The 17,867-nt window shown below is 37.9% G+C and overlaps 1 protein-coding gene across 3 annotated transcripts in view; it reads right to left on the reverse strand.

Moving 5' to 3' along the window:
- Positions 1–17,867, reverse strand: part of dntt (deoxynucleotidyltransferase, terminal) — a 64,852-nt gene that overhangs the window by 37,712 nt on the left and 9,273 nt on the right. For all 3 annotated transcript variants that reach the window (XM_077494994.1, XM_077494995.1, XM_077494993.1), the window contains exons 4-8: positions 15,298–15,468; positions 12,893–12,964; positions 12,535–12,658; positions 10,388–10,520; positions 937–1,039 (exon numbers count right to left, since the gene is read on the reverse strand). In XM_077494994.1, coding sequence (XP_077351120.1) covers positions 937–1,039; positions 10,388–10,520; positions 12,535–12,658; positions 12,893–12,964; positions 15,298–15,468 — 603 coding nt within the window. The remainder of the gene's footprint in view (positions 1–936; positions 1,040–10,387; positions 10,521–12,534; positions 12,659–12,892; positions 12,965–15,297; positions 15,469–17,867) is intronic.

Below are 17,867 nucleotides of genomic sequence, written 5' to 3' on the forward strand. Positions count from 1 at the left end.
CTTCGTACTTGTATTGTGAGTTAAAAAAAAAAAAAAAGGAGGGGGATTGATGTTGATGTTGTACTATGTTACGTTTGGTCATTATTTTCCAAGCTTAAGTCGATTTTTTTTGCAGTGGATTTAGTTGAGCAATTATAATTGCCCTGTTGAATCTACTTTTATTTTCTTACACACTAAAACTTGTGATCCCCCAATGCTAAAATAAAGTTCCGAACCAATTCAACATGCACATTAGACACAGAGAGTACAAATATTATCATCTTCCATCATTTTATGTCTTTGTATTGGCCTTCAAGGTATTCTCTTGCAGCATGACAGCAATTTGCAAGGTGTTCATTTTGGCACCTCTGCCATTATTCTACACCATTTGTTCTCGTGAGGATGAGCTGGAGCCCATCCCAGCACACTTTCTACAATCGCGTATAGATGAACAAACATTAACACTTGTTTCACATCGCCTCTTAAACATGTCTTACTAAATGTAATATAATTGTGTTCATTGTTAAACCCATTGAATAGTTCTGAGTAAAACAAGTACACATTGTTGAGGCTTTTTCTCTTAATAGTGCGGAAGAAGATCTAATCTGTCCAATTTTTTTTCTACTCTTATACTGTCTTGGCTGCCCAACCACACTGGGGGCTGATCGGCCTACCCCATGTGACAAAGCGTGACCTGGTGGTGTTAACTGGTACTACATACTGTATGTGTACCAGAGTGCAGATAGATACAGAGCCAGGACAGGTCACAGCAACACAACGGTCTAGCTCAAGTCAACACTTTTAATACCACACTCTTATCAATTTTTGTACTGCACAACTGAGTTATGACAGTGGCTCAACACCATTAATAATGTTAAAGTTGTAAAATTGTTCATTTTGAATTCTTTTGAAAGTTTAGAAAGTTAACGCCTAAAGAGAAAGAATTCATGTACTTACTTGTTTTTTGAAGCAATGGATGATGTGGCGTAGCACAGATTCTTCTTTTCCCACCTCATGTGTTGTGACAATGAAGTCCACATCATGGCCAAATTCCTTCCCTCTGCCAACAAAGACCACGCTCATGCTTATTCTGTGTGGAAAATTATATTTTAGTTTGTATATAAAGCACTTTGCCTTTTTTTTTGTGCCACTCAAGCCATTTGTTGGATGTTGCAAAATTGCGAAGAGCTATTTTGTCATTTTTTTTGCAGGGAAAACCATTTTTCTGCCTGTGTGTCATCAAAAAAAAAAAAAGACCCAAATATGGTCCAACATGACTTACAAAGTGTGTTTTTGCTGTCAGCACAACTGCGGGCACAATTTACTGAGAAGTGATCAGGCAAAAGCCTCAGAGTAGAAGACTGATATGTGCACATAACATTTGCTCAAAAAGCAAAAATAAAGGAATCTGTCAGGCATATGGCAACTGAATTAGATATAGCACTCACTTACAAAACTCTGATACATTTCAAAATCCTCTTGTGACCTTTTGAGATTTGTTAAGTCATCCTTCACTTAAATGTTCACTGAAAATTATGGCATACATTGAGTGGATCCACTGAAAAAGAACGCGCTCAAATATTCTACTCCTTGTCTAACTGGGGGGTCACAAACTGAAAAATAATAGGACCAGAAGACCTACACAAATGACATAAATGCAACATTGAATGTGAAAATTATATGCAGAAACTCGACTAAGTGCAATTTCTGGAGAAATTGCGTGGGAATGCTGAAAGCTGAATGCCAATAGCTCAATGCTAAGCTGAGTGCTTATGAAGTAAATTGAAAGATAAATTATGTAAAAATTACAAAGTTATAATTTAAGTTGAAAGATACATGAATTAAAAATAACTGAGCAGTATCACAGAGCTGGTAATGATGATCAGTTGTATGTATGGAAGTGGGCGTGGAAAGTGGGACTTGGAAAAAGTTCCATTGAAAATGTCAGTCCCATTGAAAATGAATGGGGAAAAGTTGATATGTAACGTCAAATTGTGCGAGTACTGTAAGTAATGTGGAATCGGACTACACATGTGTGAATTTTTTAAGTATGTTGAAATTTGAATGGTGTAAATCGGAAGTATTATGTGGGAGTTGTTTTTAGACAAAAAAGTGAGGAGAATAAAAATCTGAATAACATATGTGGGACGCTTTCAGCATTCCCACAATAAAGATTTTCACGTTGCTTTCTACTGTACTGTAACTAGATGTTGGGGCAGGTGAATTATGTTTCTAACTAGCAAGCTGTCTACTTGGCAAGTAGTCAGTGTTTTTTCACCAACACGAGTATTTACAGTAAAAGATAATTTATTTTATATTACAGCCTTTTTTTTTATATAGTGCATTACAAAATTTTAAATCTGTATTGATAAAATACTTTTTTTTTTTTTTGTCATATAAGCTGATGATTGCTGATGTCTGATTTTATTCTGCATTGTTGGTGTTAAATTTATTGGAACTCATGTATCCAAATCCCAAAAAAATAAATCACGTTTAAAAAAAATAAAATAAAAAATAATGCTCATAAAGTCGTAAAGTTATTCATTGACAATTTTAATTGTAGAATTGTTATCCTTAGAGTTCTTTAATCCGTTCTACACAAATATCAGGAGTGTATAAACACCTGCTAATTGGTTTACTTAAACGCCTTCTCATTGTCTTTATGTGGACACGACACACATTGAAGAGACAATTTGAGAAGTGGAGTGGAAGGTCATCACTTTCCACAATGGTGCTGTGTAAAACTACACAAATTGGTGCTAATAATTGCGACTAGATTGATTGACAGGTTGAGCTTCCAATGGCAACTGAGTGATATCATGGGTAATCACTGCTACTATATATACTGAACGGACATTATAACTATTCGATGACTGCATAAATTGTTGCTGAAAATCTAGCAAAGAGAGTTTCAGAGATGAGGAACATGACAAAGAAGATGAATAAACAAAGAATTGGGCACTGATGATAAAGTTTCTACTGTATTAATACTGTACAAGAAACTGGTGACTGGAAGTCATGTAAATTGAACTACTTTACACCAAAATAATAGCCAGCCACCGTTATACCACCATAATCTCTCCATCCATTTTCTGTTAATCTTATGAAAAATCTTGGGTTAACTGGAGTTAAGAATGACAAGGTGGATGAGTGGTAAGCGTGTCCACCTCCCAATTCTGAGGTTTAGGGTTCAAATCTATGGAAAAGGATTAAGGCTAGTAAAGAGAAGTTATTTAAAAAATAAATAAATAAATGAATAAATAAATAATAAAAAAAAAAAAAAAGGTTGGCAAGATTCTGACTTTATTGTCTTTATTCTCAGAATTCTGACTTTAAAGTGCAAATTCTGACTTTAATCTCAGAATTCTGAATTCTCACTAAAAATAAAGTGAGAATTCTGCCAAATTTTTTTTTCTCTCTCTCTTCACTGACCCTAATCCTTTTCCATAGAAATTTGGGCCCGATGGTTTGCTTGTTCTCATCTGCATACTACATATTCATAAATACGTATTCATAAATACGTTTTGTAGGTTCATTGAAGACTAAATTATCCTTAGCTGTGAATGTTAGAGTGAATGCTTATTTGTCTATACCAGAAGTCACCAACATGCCCTCAAAGACCGCAACACGAAGGTGGATAAGCAATATAGAAAATGGATAGAGGAATGAAAACCCTGTCAAATCTTTAGTTTATTGAGCATTAGCACAAACCAATCAATCGCAAGCTTTGTTACCACCTCAACTCTAGTAACAGAGGGCGGAAGTGGACTGTGACATACTCGATGAAATTAGCATATTGGCTGTTCCACATGCAGATGTTCCAAAACCCTTTTGGGATTTGGCCACTACAGGTACAGATTTAGGTTCTGTTTGGATTCAATACTGAAACTATGAAAAAGAAGAAGAAAAAACACTTTTAAAAAAATGTTTTCATGTGGGTTGGCCCTACTAAATGGCCAATTCGAAAAGTGGATGCATTTATTTTGGGTCCTAAAAAGTGTTTGTTCTTATGAAATCACAGTCTTTGTTTTCATTTTTTACGACTATCCAACTGGATCAAATTAACCTGTTGTCTGCCAGTTGATTTCAACTATACACTATTTTATTTGAAAAGAGAGAAAAAGGAAAAGGTGTTTCCTTGCCATTGGCTTGCTCTGGGCTCATTATCGAAGCTCTCATTTTCGATGATGAAAAGAAACACTGTGTTCGTGTGATTATAGGGAGCCACTAAAACAGCCGCGTCTGTGTGTAGTTTGTCATCAGTGAGAACAGTGCTGACACAAACAGCAAACAAAGGCCACGAGCGAATGACAGAAGTTTCCTGATTTATCAAAGTTGGCCTCCGCTTCAGCTCTGTCCTCTACTCTCTGCCAAATAGGCCAGGCGCCATTTCCAACTGATCATTATGCACTCACTTTCACACACACATACACCCTTTTGTACACATAAGCACGAGTGTCACAGCGAAGAGCAAAGTGAGACGACAATGAATGTCAGGGATAATATGGCTCCAGGAAGATGAATTGCTGCGAGGCTCAGCGTTCGATTTCCCTTTGCTGCTTGTAACGAATGGAAACATGAGAGAGCGACATCAAAACAGCGAAGGCGGGCCACGAATGGCTTTACGGAAGAGCCCAGAGTTCGCCACAGCTAATTCAAGGAGCAACTATGGCTTTGAAAAGCGCCATTAGTGCTCGACCAAGGCACGTGAATGTTAATGCTCAGGGTTAGTGGCAGGGCGCATGCACCCCTGTGAGTGCTTTGCTCTCAAGCACACTCAGCAGATGTTGCTTTTGTCACATTCGTTTCATTTGCCCTCTCACTTTAATTTATTCTCCTTCCATTACAGCAGATGTGTCTCACTTACTTTTCGGTTTGTGTGTGGTGTTACATGTGAAAATAGTTGACTTGTAGGACATGTTTATTTCCATCGCAGAGTCCCATTTGCTGAATAGGCAACTTCCCCGTAAACCTTGCAGCACTCTTAACTCATTCACTCCCAGCCATTTTCACAGAAGCAGTTCCGTTCGCTCCCGGTTGTTTTACTGGATTTTGACTGATTTTGCAAGGCCCACAGACTATTGTGTTCTATTGCTATAAAAGCATGGAACCCATCAAAAGAATGATTAGAGTGTCTTCTTTCATCAGGAAAAAAAAGTATGTTTCTATCTGTTTCCGTTTTGCAGCAATTAGCATTAGAAGAAAGCTAAGTTTCATCAGTTGTCACAAATCTATTTAAAATTGTACGTAATTGAGCTTTTTTTCTACATGGCCCTGGTTGATCTCCTTTGCTCTGCTGCCACCTGCTGGCCGTTTGTGTAATAACTACCATTTCTGCAACCGTTCTTTGCAGTTGAGAGGCTGCATCAAAGCCTTCTGTATGTTCTAGCATAAAAAAACAAAAAACAAAAAATGTATAAATATGTCTTTGGGACACTTAGAACATAAAAAAAACGTATGTATACGTTATTGGGAGTAAATTAGTTAATTGGCAAAGCTGAGCTTCCATGACATTTCCGGTTCGTGAAGGGTGTTAAAAACATGGAAAAGCTCACCAACACTGGCAAATCTAACTTGAGTCCACTGCATAAATGTGTGCCATGAATCACAAAATCACAAACACGGAGAGACCATCAGTATACTTTCATACCTCTCTTGGACATCCACTACCTCTAATCAGGGTGTGGGTGAGTGCACGGCATAGGAATGGGTGGTGAAGTAGGACACATCAACATATACACCACACTTCTCAGCTCTCTGGATAGAAGCTGTGCACCATTAGTATGTAGCAGGGCTGTTCAGCTACTTCCACTAATACAGCTTTGGTCAGCAGGAAAAATGGATGATAGCACCCATGTCCCATTCTCTCAAGCTAAGAGGGTGTTTTTCATCCTTTTCTTTCCAATCTCTATAAGGAATCCACTTACAGTCAGCTGTGTCACCGCACACACAAAGCAGAAACAGTGTAAATTCAGCTGGTCTACACTTATATTGCGTGAGGAAAAATGATAAATTATTAAGTATTTCAGCACAAAGCGCATGAAATATTAAAGGTTATTTACAAATTTGTGTGGATGACAGGGTGACATGTATGAATAATACAGATGTGGGAAGTGTTGCTTCTGGAAATGTCAAAGAATGTGAGGAAAGAAAAGTTTAGTCACAGATGAAAGTAGCTGGCCACAGAAAAGAAATGTGTCGCTTCACTTTCAGTTTGGCCTCACTGGAAGACATGGGAAGTGATACTGAAGAAGATTTAGCATGAATGAGAAAAAAAAAAAAAAAAGTCAACCCAAAAATGCTCTTTAGAATAATATCTGTTAAAACACGCCATTCAGATTTTTAAAAAATGCATTTGTGGAATACGAGCTAAGCAGCAAAATCCACCCATTTTTATCCATCTCAAGGGCGGCCATTTTGTCACCTGCTGTCGACTGAAACTGACATCACAGTTGATCAGGGTTCAGGTAACAACCAATCACAGCTCAGCTTCAGATAACAAGTGAGCCGCTGATTGGTTGTTTTACGCCAAAAGCACATGCACCAGTCTACGAAAATAGAACCGAATATTGTTAAATTAATAAATCTTTGACAGTGTCAATCAAAACCAAGCACTAATTTTACAATGTAAGGCAGCTGCTCTCCATTTTTATTAAAACTCTTTGACTGCCAAACGTTATCAAAATAAAACAACCCCGACAGTGCCAGTCTCGATTTCGAGCATTTTCACTCATTTTTCAAGGCAAACAGAATATTGTGCACTATGACTACGTAAACATGGTGGATACCATATGAAAGATTAGATTCCATTCTTTTATTAGAAAAAAAAAGTATGTTTACATGTTATTCCGTTCTTTGGTAGTCACCATTTGAAAATAGGTAGGTCATTTGAGTGCCATCAAGAGAAAATAAGGAGAAAACAAGCTTTTTGCAAAGATACATTTTCTGCACAACAGTGAGTTTGACACTAACATTGTTTTGTTTAGTGATGCTCTGTGAATTAGATTTAATGTGACAAATGCTGTGATTATTCACGTCATCATTGAAAATGTTCTACATCCTAAGAACCGTCACGTTTTCATGTAATCTGATACACAAGAGCTCATTGAAAAGAGATACAATGCTGCCATCTGCTGGCCATAGTTAGGAGGTGTTTTAGGATTTTACAAACCATATTCACAAACCAGCGCCGCACAAGAAGTTGCACTGCCCGTTGAGAGAAAAAAAACGTAGTTAACGTCAATTAACGTTTTTGGCGGCATTTAACTGGATTTTAGCGTACGTCATTAAACGTTTTTGGCGGTAAAAGAGTTAAATTGTGCATGCAGCCCTAATGTAGTGACTCGCGATGAGATTTTGCAATGAGAATCTGCTGCTTTTTGAGGATTTCGGAGCTGTTCAATGTGTGACAGTCTTGACAACCGTGATTTTGAATCGGATCCCCAACTGCTCGTATCATCTGAAAATTTCACATACATTTCAGGCAGAAGATGTGTTTTGTAGCCTAATCTATTTTTAATCCCCCCCAACAACATTTCTTTAAGTCTCGTCACCCTCCTTGCACAGCTGTCCTTTCAATGATGCTAATGTCAGCCGCGTCAACAAATCCTCATCGTGTTACTTTGCTCTGAAGTGGTTGACAGCTTGACTTACTGCAGTGTGTCAGTTACCTCTTGCAAATTTGGGGAATTGAGTCGCACTTTAGTGTACGTTATCTGGGTGCATCTATTTAAAGAGGTTTAATAATGGCTATTGGTTGTAAGTAATTAGGCTAATAAGAGACTTGGAACCATGCTGGAAATTATGGGTAATTAAATCTGTCGAAATTTTAGAAGGATGCTTTTTCAAGAATGACACAATGAAGAGAATTAGTGGGTGATGCTGGCAATCAATGAGCACATAAACTATTTTGGTGTTTTATACACTATCATCTGCTATTTCAAATAAAAGATAGTGATGTGTTTCTCTAGGCTTAAGGTATATTAATCACTTACTGACTGAAATTGTGCAAGTCATTCTGCTATAAAGCTCTGCATGGTTCCAATTAGATTTCAAGGAAGACTCTCCAGGACCACACCAAATACGAGAAGGATTTTAAGTGTGCTCCATCTTGCTGAGTTTGAAGTCATAAAAGCTCTCTCATAGGGCCTGTTATGCTTTTCAGCAGACTCCTCTTCCATAAATCGTGTACTGTTGCTCCCCATCATCTTGATGTTAACTATCCCTGATGCTCCAGTCTTTTTTTTTCCCCCTCATCTCTTTTACCACATTTTCCCTCGAGGAGCAGTTATTTACATAATCAGACATCATTCCAGCTGTCACTCAGCCCTTTGAAGTTAAGAGTTACTATGTAGTATAAAGAGGATACCACCATTAATGTCTCTCTCAAGTCAAGAGAACTTGAACATTTCCAACCATTACAGCAACAAACTATTTGATTTAGCCTGTCACTTTAGATGGCCAATGTTAGCTACTGTCATAAAACTATGATGTAAAGTGGCCGAGTGGGTTTGCGTCACAGTTCTGAGGTTGCTTATATGGATTTTCTCTAAGTCTCTTCCCACAATCCAAAAATATGCAGACAGGGTACATTGAACCCTCTGAATGTGTGATTGGCAGTGGAAGGTATTACGGCGTCCAAATGCCCATCCATAGGTGCCAACTTTACATCTTCTTGCAATTCCCTTTAAAAATGTGCAAATGTACCTTGCGGCGTTAATTTCTAGGTTGAAAACATCCACAAGTAGATGGGAAAATGTCAGAGTTCTGTGGGAATTAGAGGTCAAATTCAAATCATACTTAACCAAATAAATCACTTGTGGAGTACCCCTAGGGTCGATTCTTGGCCCTTTACTTTTTTCACTCTTTTACTGCTTGGGTCGATCTCATTCCATTGTTATGCTAACAAATTTACTGTAATTCATGCTTTTATCACTACTTGTTTAGATTACTGCAGTGCATTGTGGATTGGATTTACCAATTAGTCCAGAACACAACAGCTCGCCTTTTAACTGGATTTTGTAATTTTGATCATTTTACTCCAATCCGCCAATATTTCTGTTGTTGGTTTTGTAATATGGGGTTAGCAGCTCTTGAATTCAAGTTGAACCCATGTCAGTTGTGGTGAGCTTGAATGTAACTGAAGGAAATATGGGAGAAATTCAACTAATACAAAGAAGAAAAGAGTTGAACATTACTTGCAGGTAATGCATGTTGGTCAACCAAGTATAATGAAAGACCAACAACAAAGTGAGCGCTCAGTCACCCCTGTTGACTTCAGTGCCTTTCCTTACTGCCACTATACTGTTACTTCTGAATTATTCAACACCCACGCACCTCTGAGTATATCTGGATTTTTACAACACAGACTGGAATGCTACGAACTTATTCTGGCAAAATGCGTTAGATATCCTGTAAAGAGGCAAGCAACTCAAATGAGGAAAAAAAAAAGGTGCAAATGGATGCACTCAGTGAGTAAGAGCACTTAGAAGAAATTTAAGATGGCCAGGAACAGAAGAACTGTCAAAGACCAATATGACCCCAATATTCTGGAGATTTTGAATTGGATATTGGGAAAAATCTACTCATGCTGAGAATCTAGTATTACTTCAGCCAATGTGGCCATCTTGTATCCAGCCTCAACAAAGAATGTTGCAGAACACTGATAATGCTAAACTTTTGATATTTCATTGTACTCTATTAATATGACTCACACATACACATATATGTAAGTACCGTATTTTCCGCACTCTAAGGCGCACCTTCAACGAATGACATATTTTAAAACTTTTTCCATATATAAGGTGCACCGCATTATAAGGCGCACCTTCAATGAATGACATATTTTAAAACTTTTTCTATATATAAGGCGCAACAGTAGAGGCTGGGGTTACGTTATGCATCCATTAGATGGTGCTGCGCTAAAGGGAATGTCAACAAAACAGTCAGATAGGTCAGTCAAACTTTATGAATAGATTACAAACCAACTTTCTGACAACTCCATTCTCTCCCAAAATGAATAAACAGCTATTTTATTAATTTCTCTGAGGTAAAGTAAGATGGCAGGATCTTCTGTGCATGCGCGTCACCGATCATGCAGGGTCACCGGTAGCGTCTTGACAGCGACACCTGTTGCGGCTCAATATTGATCCATATATAAGGCGCACTGGATTATAAGGCGCATTGTCAGCTTTTGAAAAAATTGAAGTCTTTTAGGTGCGCCTTATAGTCGTGAAAATACGGTACTTAGTAACAAGAAGTTGCTCTTTCAAACTGAAGCAAGCTCCTGAAGGACATTTTACGTTCCCGTGAGCATGACTAATAACAGCAGAACAATAGCACAAAACAAGAAGAGTCGCTCTGTGTCAACTAGCACATCAACACAGAGAGGACGAGACAAGTCTCCTACCTGCGGAAGCCACCTGTCAGTGCTATTACGACGTCCGATGTGATCAAACGGACAGCTTCGTCAATAATGTTCCCCAGGGCTTGAGCCTCCGCTTTAGTGACAACCCTTGAGATGTCTCCATAATGCAGAAAACCTGCAGGGAAAAGACCATGTGGTTATTAGCGTGTGAGCCAGCCATCAATCACAGCCAGTTGCTTTGGGGAAGTGGAGAGTCAGGGTGAATTAAAAGGGAGATACAATGTGATATGTGTTGTGCTGGAAGGCGGAGAGCGTCAGTAAATGATGAACTGATGTCATTTTGGTTTCAACTATCGCAAACATTTGTTTAGATTTTGTCACATTGCTGCATGGGGAAAACATTCACCGTCACGCTATTTATTTTGGAAGAACATAAACAAGCCATTCTAACATGTCTGGTCATATGAGCCATTCTTACACATGTACAACGTGTTATGATGGAGTTCAGACGTCTTTTTCTGTCAACAATGCCATTTATTTGTCTGCGCAGAGCGGTCACTTCATTGTCGTGAATGATGGATTGTGACCAGTTTGATGTAGATGTCTGTCAGTGCAGTAAATTGGGACGTGTGTAATCTAATGTTTTGAATTACTACCGCCTGCAGGATTCCAGTTCAGGCATCCAGTTGCATTGTGAGCAGCAGAAGAGCGACAGAAATGATGCAAAAGAATCAAAATGTGCTTAAGAAAAAAGGTTTTCACTGCCTACAATGTGGAAAAGTGGGATTAAGCTCTGGAACTGGAGATTTAATTGGCCAAGACAAGTACGAAAAATGGCTGCTGAGGCAGGGCAAGCAAGGTTAAAAATGTGTTACATCATGAGGTATTGATATTGCACAGTTTTTTATCGCCCAGTTTTTTTATCCCGACTCTATACCTAAATTGAATCTGTGAATCACCTGTTGCATCACTGCTCAAAATTCAACACTTTCAAACCGTCAATTTATCAAAAAAATACATAATTTTGAATTAGATTGTTGCCTCTGCCAAGCCAGCAAATGTATACTATTTTGTTTTTTAACCCAGGTAAGTTGTTGTTGTTCGTTTTCTTAGCTTGATTATCAATATTTTTTATACTGGTCCAAATGGGCCGATCAAACCAATCCAGCAGATAGTGCCCTATAGTGAAAAGAATCTTCTGTAATGTTTTTATTTTTTAATGTTATTATTTTTAATCATTTATATTTTTAATGTTTCTTGTATTAAATACTAGTGCTGTTCCGATACCGTTTTTTGGCCCCCGATACCGATTCCGATACCCAGCTTTGCAGTATCGGCCGATACCGATACCATACCGATACTTAAAGTTTTTTTTTCCTCAACATAAAAAAAGCTGTCCCACCATTGGTTCAGAGTATTCAAGGGCCAATATGATATCTTAGATCGGCATGCAGTTTGCATGTTACATATCAGTGAATTTTGTGCACTAGCAAGACACAAGATGCTGCATCCAAAACCCTATATTAGCTTTGGAATTAATGGTATCGGCATACTAGTGAGTAGTCACCGATACCGATACCACTGTTTTAATGGAGTATCGGCGCCTCTGCCGATACCAGTATCGGTATCGGAACAACACTGTTAAATACTCATCAGTCACCGGGACAGTATGTGCAGTTATCCATTGTAGCACTAGTAGGAAGATAATCGAGATAGGACCTTAAATTGTTGTTATCTATATCAATCAAGAAATTTACTCTGCATGTAACTGTTTAATTTTGTGGAAACTGCTTCACATTTGCCATTCAAACAAATATTACAAATAACAATGTATTCCACATGTGCCCAAGCTCCTCTCCTACTGATTTCTAAACGATTATGTGATTTGAAATTTCACAGGAGGGACTCCATTTTATGGTCACCGCTGGATTTCATTAGAAATATCGTCTCTTCAACATTCAGTTTTAACTGTAGATTCCCTGTTGTTGTTGTCATATCTCTTTGAATGAATAGTAGGAAATACACATACACGCACACACAAAAATAATGGTTCAAAAAAAAAAAAAAGTCACAACTGGCATGCAGACCCCAGGATGAGTGTAACAATTTGGTCTGTGACACTTTCTCTCCAAACTCCAGGTGGATGATCAGTGGAATTGAAAAGTAGAGATGATGAAATGTTGCCGTACCACTTTGCTGCATCCGGTTGAGCTGAATGCTGGGCTCTGCCAGAATGTCACTAAATGAGCGCAGCCCCCTGCGGTACCATTTCTCTGCCGTCTTCGGTCCAACCCCAAACACACTTGTGAACAGCTGTCAGGAAATGAGGAACGGGCTTTATTAAGAAGCTCTGACGTGACAGCTCTAAGAAGAGGTTAGCTGTCGGAGTTTTGAAATGCGATATGGATGGCCTTTACAGAAGGCAAAATGCAAATCAGTTCCAAAGCTTTTTGTTAAAGCACTTCGATTGAGAAAGCAAAGGGAGGCTGTAGTGTTGATGAAGATATGCAGTACCTGTACTTTTTTTTTTTTTTCCCATCTACTGACCTTTAAGGTCTGATACCGCTCACTTGAGAGTGTCCTCTCAACTTCAAATGAACGGCCATATTGGAGGATCTCCTGAAAGACATCAGTGATCATGTCATGTATCATCTTCTTTTAACCATTTATGATTTCAAAATTAAACGTTCATCATATAGTTGCTTTTTTTTTCACTTGAGTTGTTTTGCCTATCATCTAATCATTCTTACTGTACTTGCTTTTCTAATCTGTCTTGGCAGAGCAAAAACAATTCCTTACTTAATTATTTGCAGTTATATTGTCAAACGATTGCAAAGGCTATCAAAATAACAAATCTGTATTGTAGCACAGTACTGGTGGCACTAGACACAACATAATCCATTAACTGGTCAACAGAGAGTTGTTACTTTTTTTGCGAAAGCGGTTATGCAGTGAGAAGTAAATAAATAATCTTGAATTATTGTTTGAATTGAATTATTGAATTATTGTCTAGGTGCTCGTGTGCCAGGCTGATTATGTGAATCACTCAGAGGAGTTTTCCACAATATCAATCTGGGAGTGCTCCATTGGGATCTGGAAAGGCAACAGCAGGCATGGTCATCTAAACAGAATGCAAAAACTGCTGCATCGATTTCATTGAAATGTTATGGATAGTTGGTTAGAGTTAGAGAAGCAATAAAGTTATCGTTTGCTTTGAAACCTCAGTATGTCCCCACTTTAATTGTCTGCCTCAATAGAGCGCAACTAATGAACTGGCCACAGTATATTGTTCTTCATTAACGTAATGGGTCAAGTCATAATCTCTTTCGAATGCACTAAAGCTTGAAATTTAAGATTGTATTTCTGTTACATAATACATTTCTTTAAGTGATGGCCTTACAAATTAATTAGTCAGCGAATCTAACATCTAGACAAAAAACTCGAGTACAACAGAGAGCAGCATGCGTCCACCTGCCTGCCATCACGTTCACCATCTTTGCCTTTCACGTACATACACAATCGCACAAACTGCACACCCACAGACTCATCACAAATTCTGCCTCATTGCTGCCAGACCTTCGCATCAGTAACTTTGTATCTTCAGTCACTGCTATCTGAGTGTCGCTCCAATGTTCGCAACCATATCAAGCATTTTGTTTTACTCTGTCTGCTTTCGCTTTGTTTTATGTGTCATGTCATTTTCTTGCTTTGATCTATGATCCGTCTACTCAAAGAGAAAAGAAAACCGTAGCGGTAGTTGAGCACCTGAATGCTGCAAAGACAACAAGAACAAGAGGTCATTCATTGTCAGTCTAATTTAGTCTATTGTGGGACATTCATATTGTTTTTTGTTTTTTTTCAGAGATTCTACCTCAAAGCTGACACATTTGACAGATTTTGAAACATGCACCAAGAGACGTACTTTATGCTGTAAGTTTAATGTGTCAACTAACCTTGCATTGTCAGACAAGGCCTCTCTTCAAGAGCACAGTTGCAATAGTTTGCGTGACAACCTGACATTTACTTGTCAAACAAGAGAAGTCAATGATGGCCAAGTGACCCTGTAAGACTCCCCCCCCCCCCCCCCCCCAAAAAAAAAAATGCATAAATGTGCATGTGGCGAGTTTAGTTTCAGTGCCTCCCTGGAAACTGATGTCTTTTTGAAAGATTAGATTTAATTTGAAACTTATAAATCTTTCATATATATATATATATATATATATATATATAAATTTTGGATACAATTATTTTATAGAGAAACTGTATTTAATCTTTCATCATTTATTATCACTATTTGCAGCAGTTGCTCAAAGGAATCCCTAAAAACAGATATGAGAATTATAACTTTATCATAATAAATACTCACCTACTTTGTCCTTACCACTATGAGCAAAACAAAAAAACAGAAGCAGCAGTAATGAAATATTTCATTGGCTAGCACTTTTTTTTCCCATGAACTAGTGACTTCCAGAGTTTATGTATAACAAATTTCATGCTTGCATCATCAACTGAATGATTTAAGCCAAAAAAAAAAAACAAAAAAAACATTTCGTTGCTCCACTAAAATTATGCTATAACTCACATAAAAAGCATCTTGAAAATGAAAGCCAACTTGTGTTACCATGCAATGATATTTATTTAACAAGGGTTAAAAGAAAGGTGAAGAGAGACTAAAAAGTAATGTTAATGAAGTGATTCTTTGTTCTAAGTTTAACTATTTTTATTTGTGTTGTTTTCTTATATGTTAATAAGATTGGGGCGCGCAAATTATTTTCTTCTTCCTAGGGGGGTATAAGTGAAAATAATTGAGAAGTACTGCACTACATAGACCTTATATTTCATACACTGAGCTTAAGTCAAGTCAAGTCAAGTCATCTTTATTTATATAGGTACATGAAGGAATTTGGCGGTCACCACTGGACGGGGAAAATAAGAGTAATGAAATATGATACCTCCATGACTGCCTTGGTGTGGTCCCCCAGGCAGGGCAGGCCCTCGGTGGCTCCTACACACTGCACGGTCCACGGGAGACTCTTCAAGACAGAAGCAGCTCTCCTGAAGACAAGACAGGAACTCTTGATCTCACTGAACTCGTAGTTCTCTGCCAGTACTTCAAAAGCATCCTGCATGCAGGGGAGGCCAGGGCAAACAAAGGATGGGAACAAGGAGGGAAAGTTGGTGGGTCAAAAGGTAAGCATCGATCGGGACCCAAACATTACACAGTGAAGTCACACAGACATGTTTGCTTTGCCTTTCAGTTACTTTAAATCACTCGGCTTCCTTTTGATCCTCATAAGTATGTGGGGATACTACAACTTCATGTCTTCACTTCTTAGTTCTACACACTGACAAAGGAACTTGATTGTGCCTGTTTTATTTAGCTGCAAATAGAATACACGACTCCAATTTCAAAACAGGGCCTGGATTTAACACTCCCAGATTTGACCAGCCCAAGGAAGACTCCATATTTATGCCTGAAGCCAAGCCCTCGTTTGAGGCCTCTGCACCACCCGCTGTCTCGCACAGACATGCAGCCTCGGGTCAGTAAACAGGACACCAGATCACCCAGGGACGCACTGACCCGTTTAGTGCACCACATGGAGATGGAGCAACTAATTCGCTTGCAAACACACAAGTACACATGACTCTCTAAACAGCATGCAACATAGAAACAGCAAGCTGGGCTGGTGATGAAGGACGAGAGACAGCATGTATGAGCATTGGATCTGTGACAAATAGTTTGTCAGGATGAGTTGGTGACGTGCGATGGTGCAACTTTGCGATGTCTACCTTCATTTATCGATTAATAATCTCTTTATTTTCTCTGTGACTTGGATGTAATGTACCTGTCAGTCCTGCGACTGTTGGGGTCAATCATGCCTTGCACCCCAAAGTCAACTGGCATATGCTCCAGCTCTCCATATTTATTTATTTTTTTTTTTAATCTTGTTTTTTTATTTTTTTTTTTATTTTTACTTTTATTTGTGTGTTTGTTTGTTTGTTTGTTTATTCATAGATGTACTGTTGTTTTTATTTCAATCAATATTTATTTTTTATATTTAATTTTTTAATTATTTGTATATCTAATTTTCTTTTCACTTGTATTTATTTTTAATTAATTAACATTCAATGCAAAGTTTGTCTAATACATTTGTTTGTGTATTATTATAATTATTATTATTATTATTATTATTTTCCCCTGTTAAACTGGAAGCCATAGTCTTAATAAGCAGTCTGTAGTCTAGGACTTACCATTTGGGCTTTACACAAAAAAAAGCCTAAGAAATGAAACAGTTAAACATTATGAATAAACAATAAAGCAATCAAAAACTTTACATAACTTTACAAAACAAGCACAAACACTCATGAAGCCAGTCTCTAAATTGCTGTTATTGTATCAGCTAAATGGAGTCAGCATGGTGTGCAAACAGAACACACTATGGCCCTCATCTTATTAGTGAGGAATTATGGCTCATTGGGGGAACACTGCAGGCACATTGATGCAGCATGCCGATTTACCTCCCACTACCACGTATTGTGACTGTGCCAGCCACCTGCTTCGCTGCATGCGTACAAAGAAAGTGCGAAAGCAGGTTAGAAAGCCCACTGAGAAGTAATTATGCACAATTAACAGAAACAATGGCTTTTATTTATCCTTATCCCGTGCATCAGTCAACTACATGAAAAGTAGGGGTGTTTAAAAAAAAAATCGATTCGGCGATATATCGCGATACTACATCGCGCGATTCTCGAATTGATTCAATAAAAAAAATATTTTTTTTTTTTTTTTTTTTTTTTTTTTTTTTATTTATTAAATGCTCAGAATTGTTCATTCGGTAGTCTTACCGATTCGACGTCTTATCATCATTGCCTTTTTTTGTGTGTGTGTGTGTGTGTGTGAATCGATTTTTAAACTTCCATTTTTAATGGAAAAATATTCAACAAAACGTCTGACTTCGGGTTAGGATTCACACCTTGAGCATGGAAGAATGTTATATGAACGGAACATTAAGCCTTAATATTTTATTTTAATGCTGTTCAAACATGAAACAGATTACAACCTCTATAAGACTGAAATTTCAGATAAATAAATAATACATTTTCATATAAATCTTACACTCTACAAGCTTACTGATTAGTATTTTCTAAATTTGAATGAAAAAAAATCGCAACAATCGACTTATAAATTCGTATCGGGATTAATCGGTATCGAATCGAATCGTGACCTGTGAATCGTGATACGAATCGAATCGTCAGGTACTAGGCAATTCACACCCCTAATGAAAAGAGTCCAATAAATTATTTACGAACAAGTCTTGGTATGAGAAATGTGGGAAAGCCAGCTGAGATAGGCTCCAGCACCCCCCGCGACCCTTGTGAGGAAAAAGCTATCAAGAAAATGGATGGATAGCTGGAAGAGAGCAGCCTTGATTTGTGTCTGTGTGTGTGGACTATACATTTCCAAACTAAATGAATAGCAAGACTAACATTATGAGAGGAAAAATGTGATGATGGTTGGACA

This window comes from Festucalex cinctus, chromosome 14 (genome assembly GCF_051991245.1).
Source record: "Festucalex cinctus isolate MCC-2025b chromosome 14, RoL_Fcin_1.0, whole genome shotgun sequence".
NCBI lineage: Eukaryota > Metazoa > Chordata > Actinopteri > Syngnathiformes > Syngnathidae > Festucalex > Festucalex cinctus.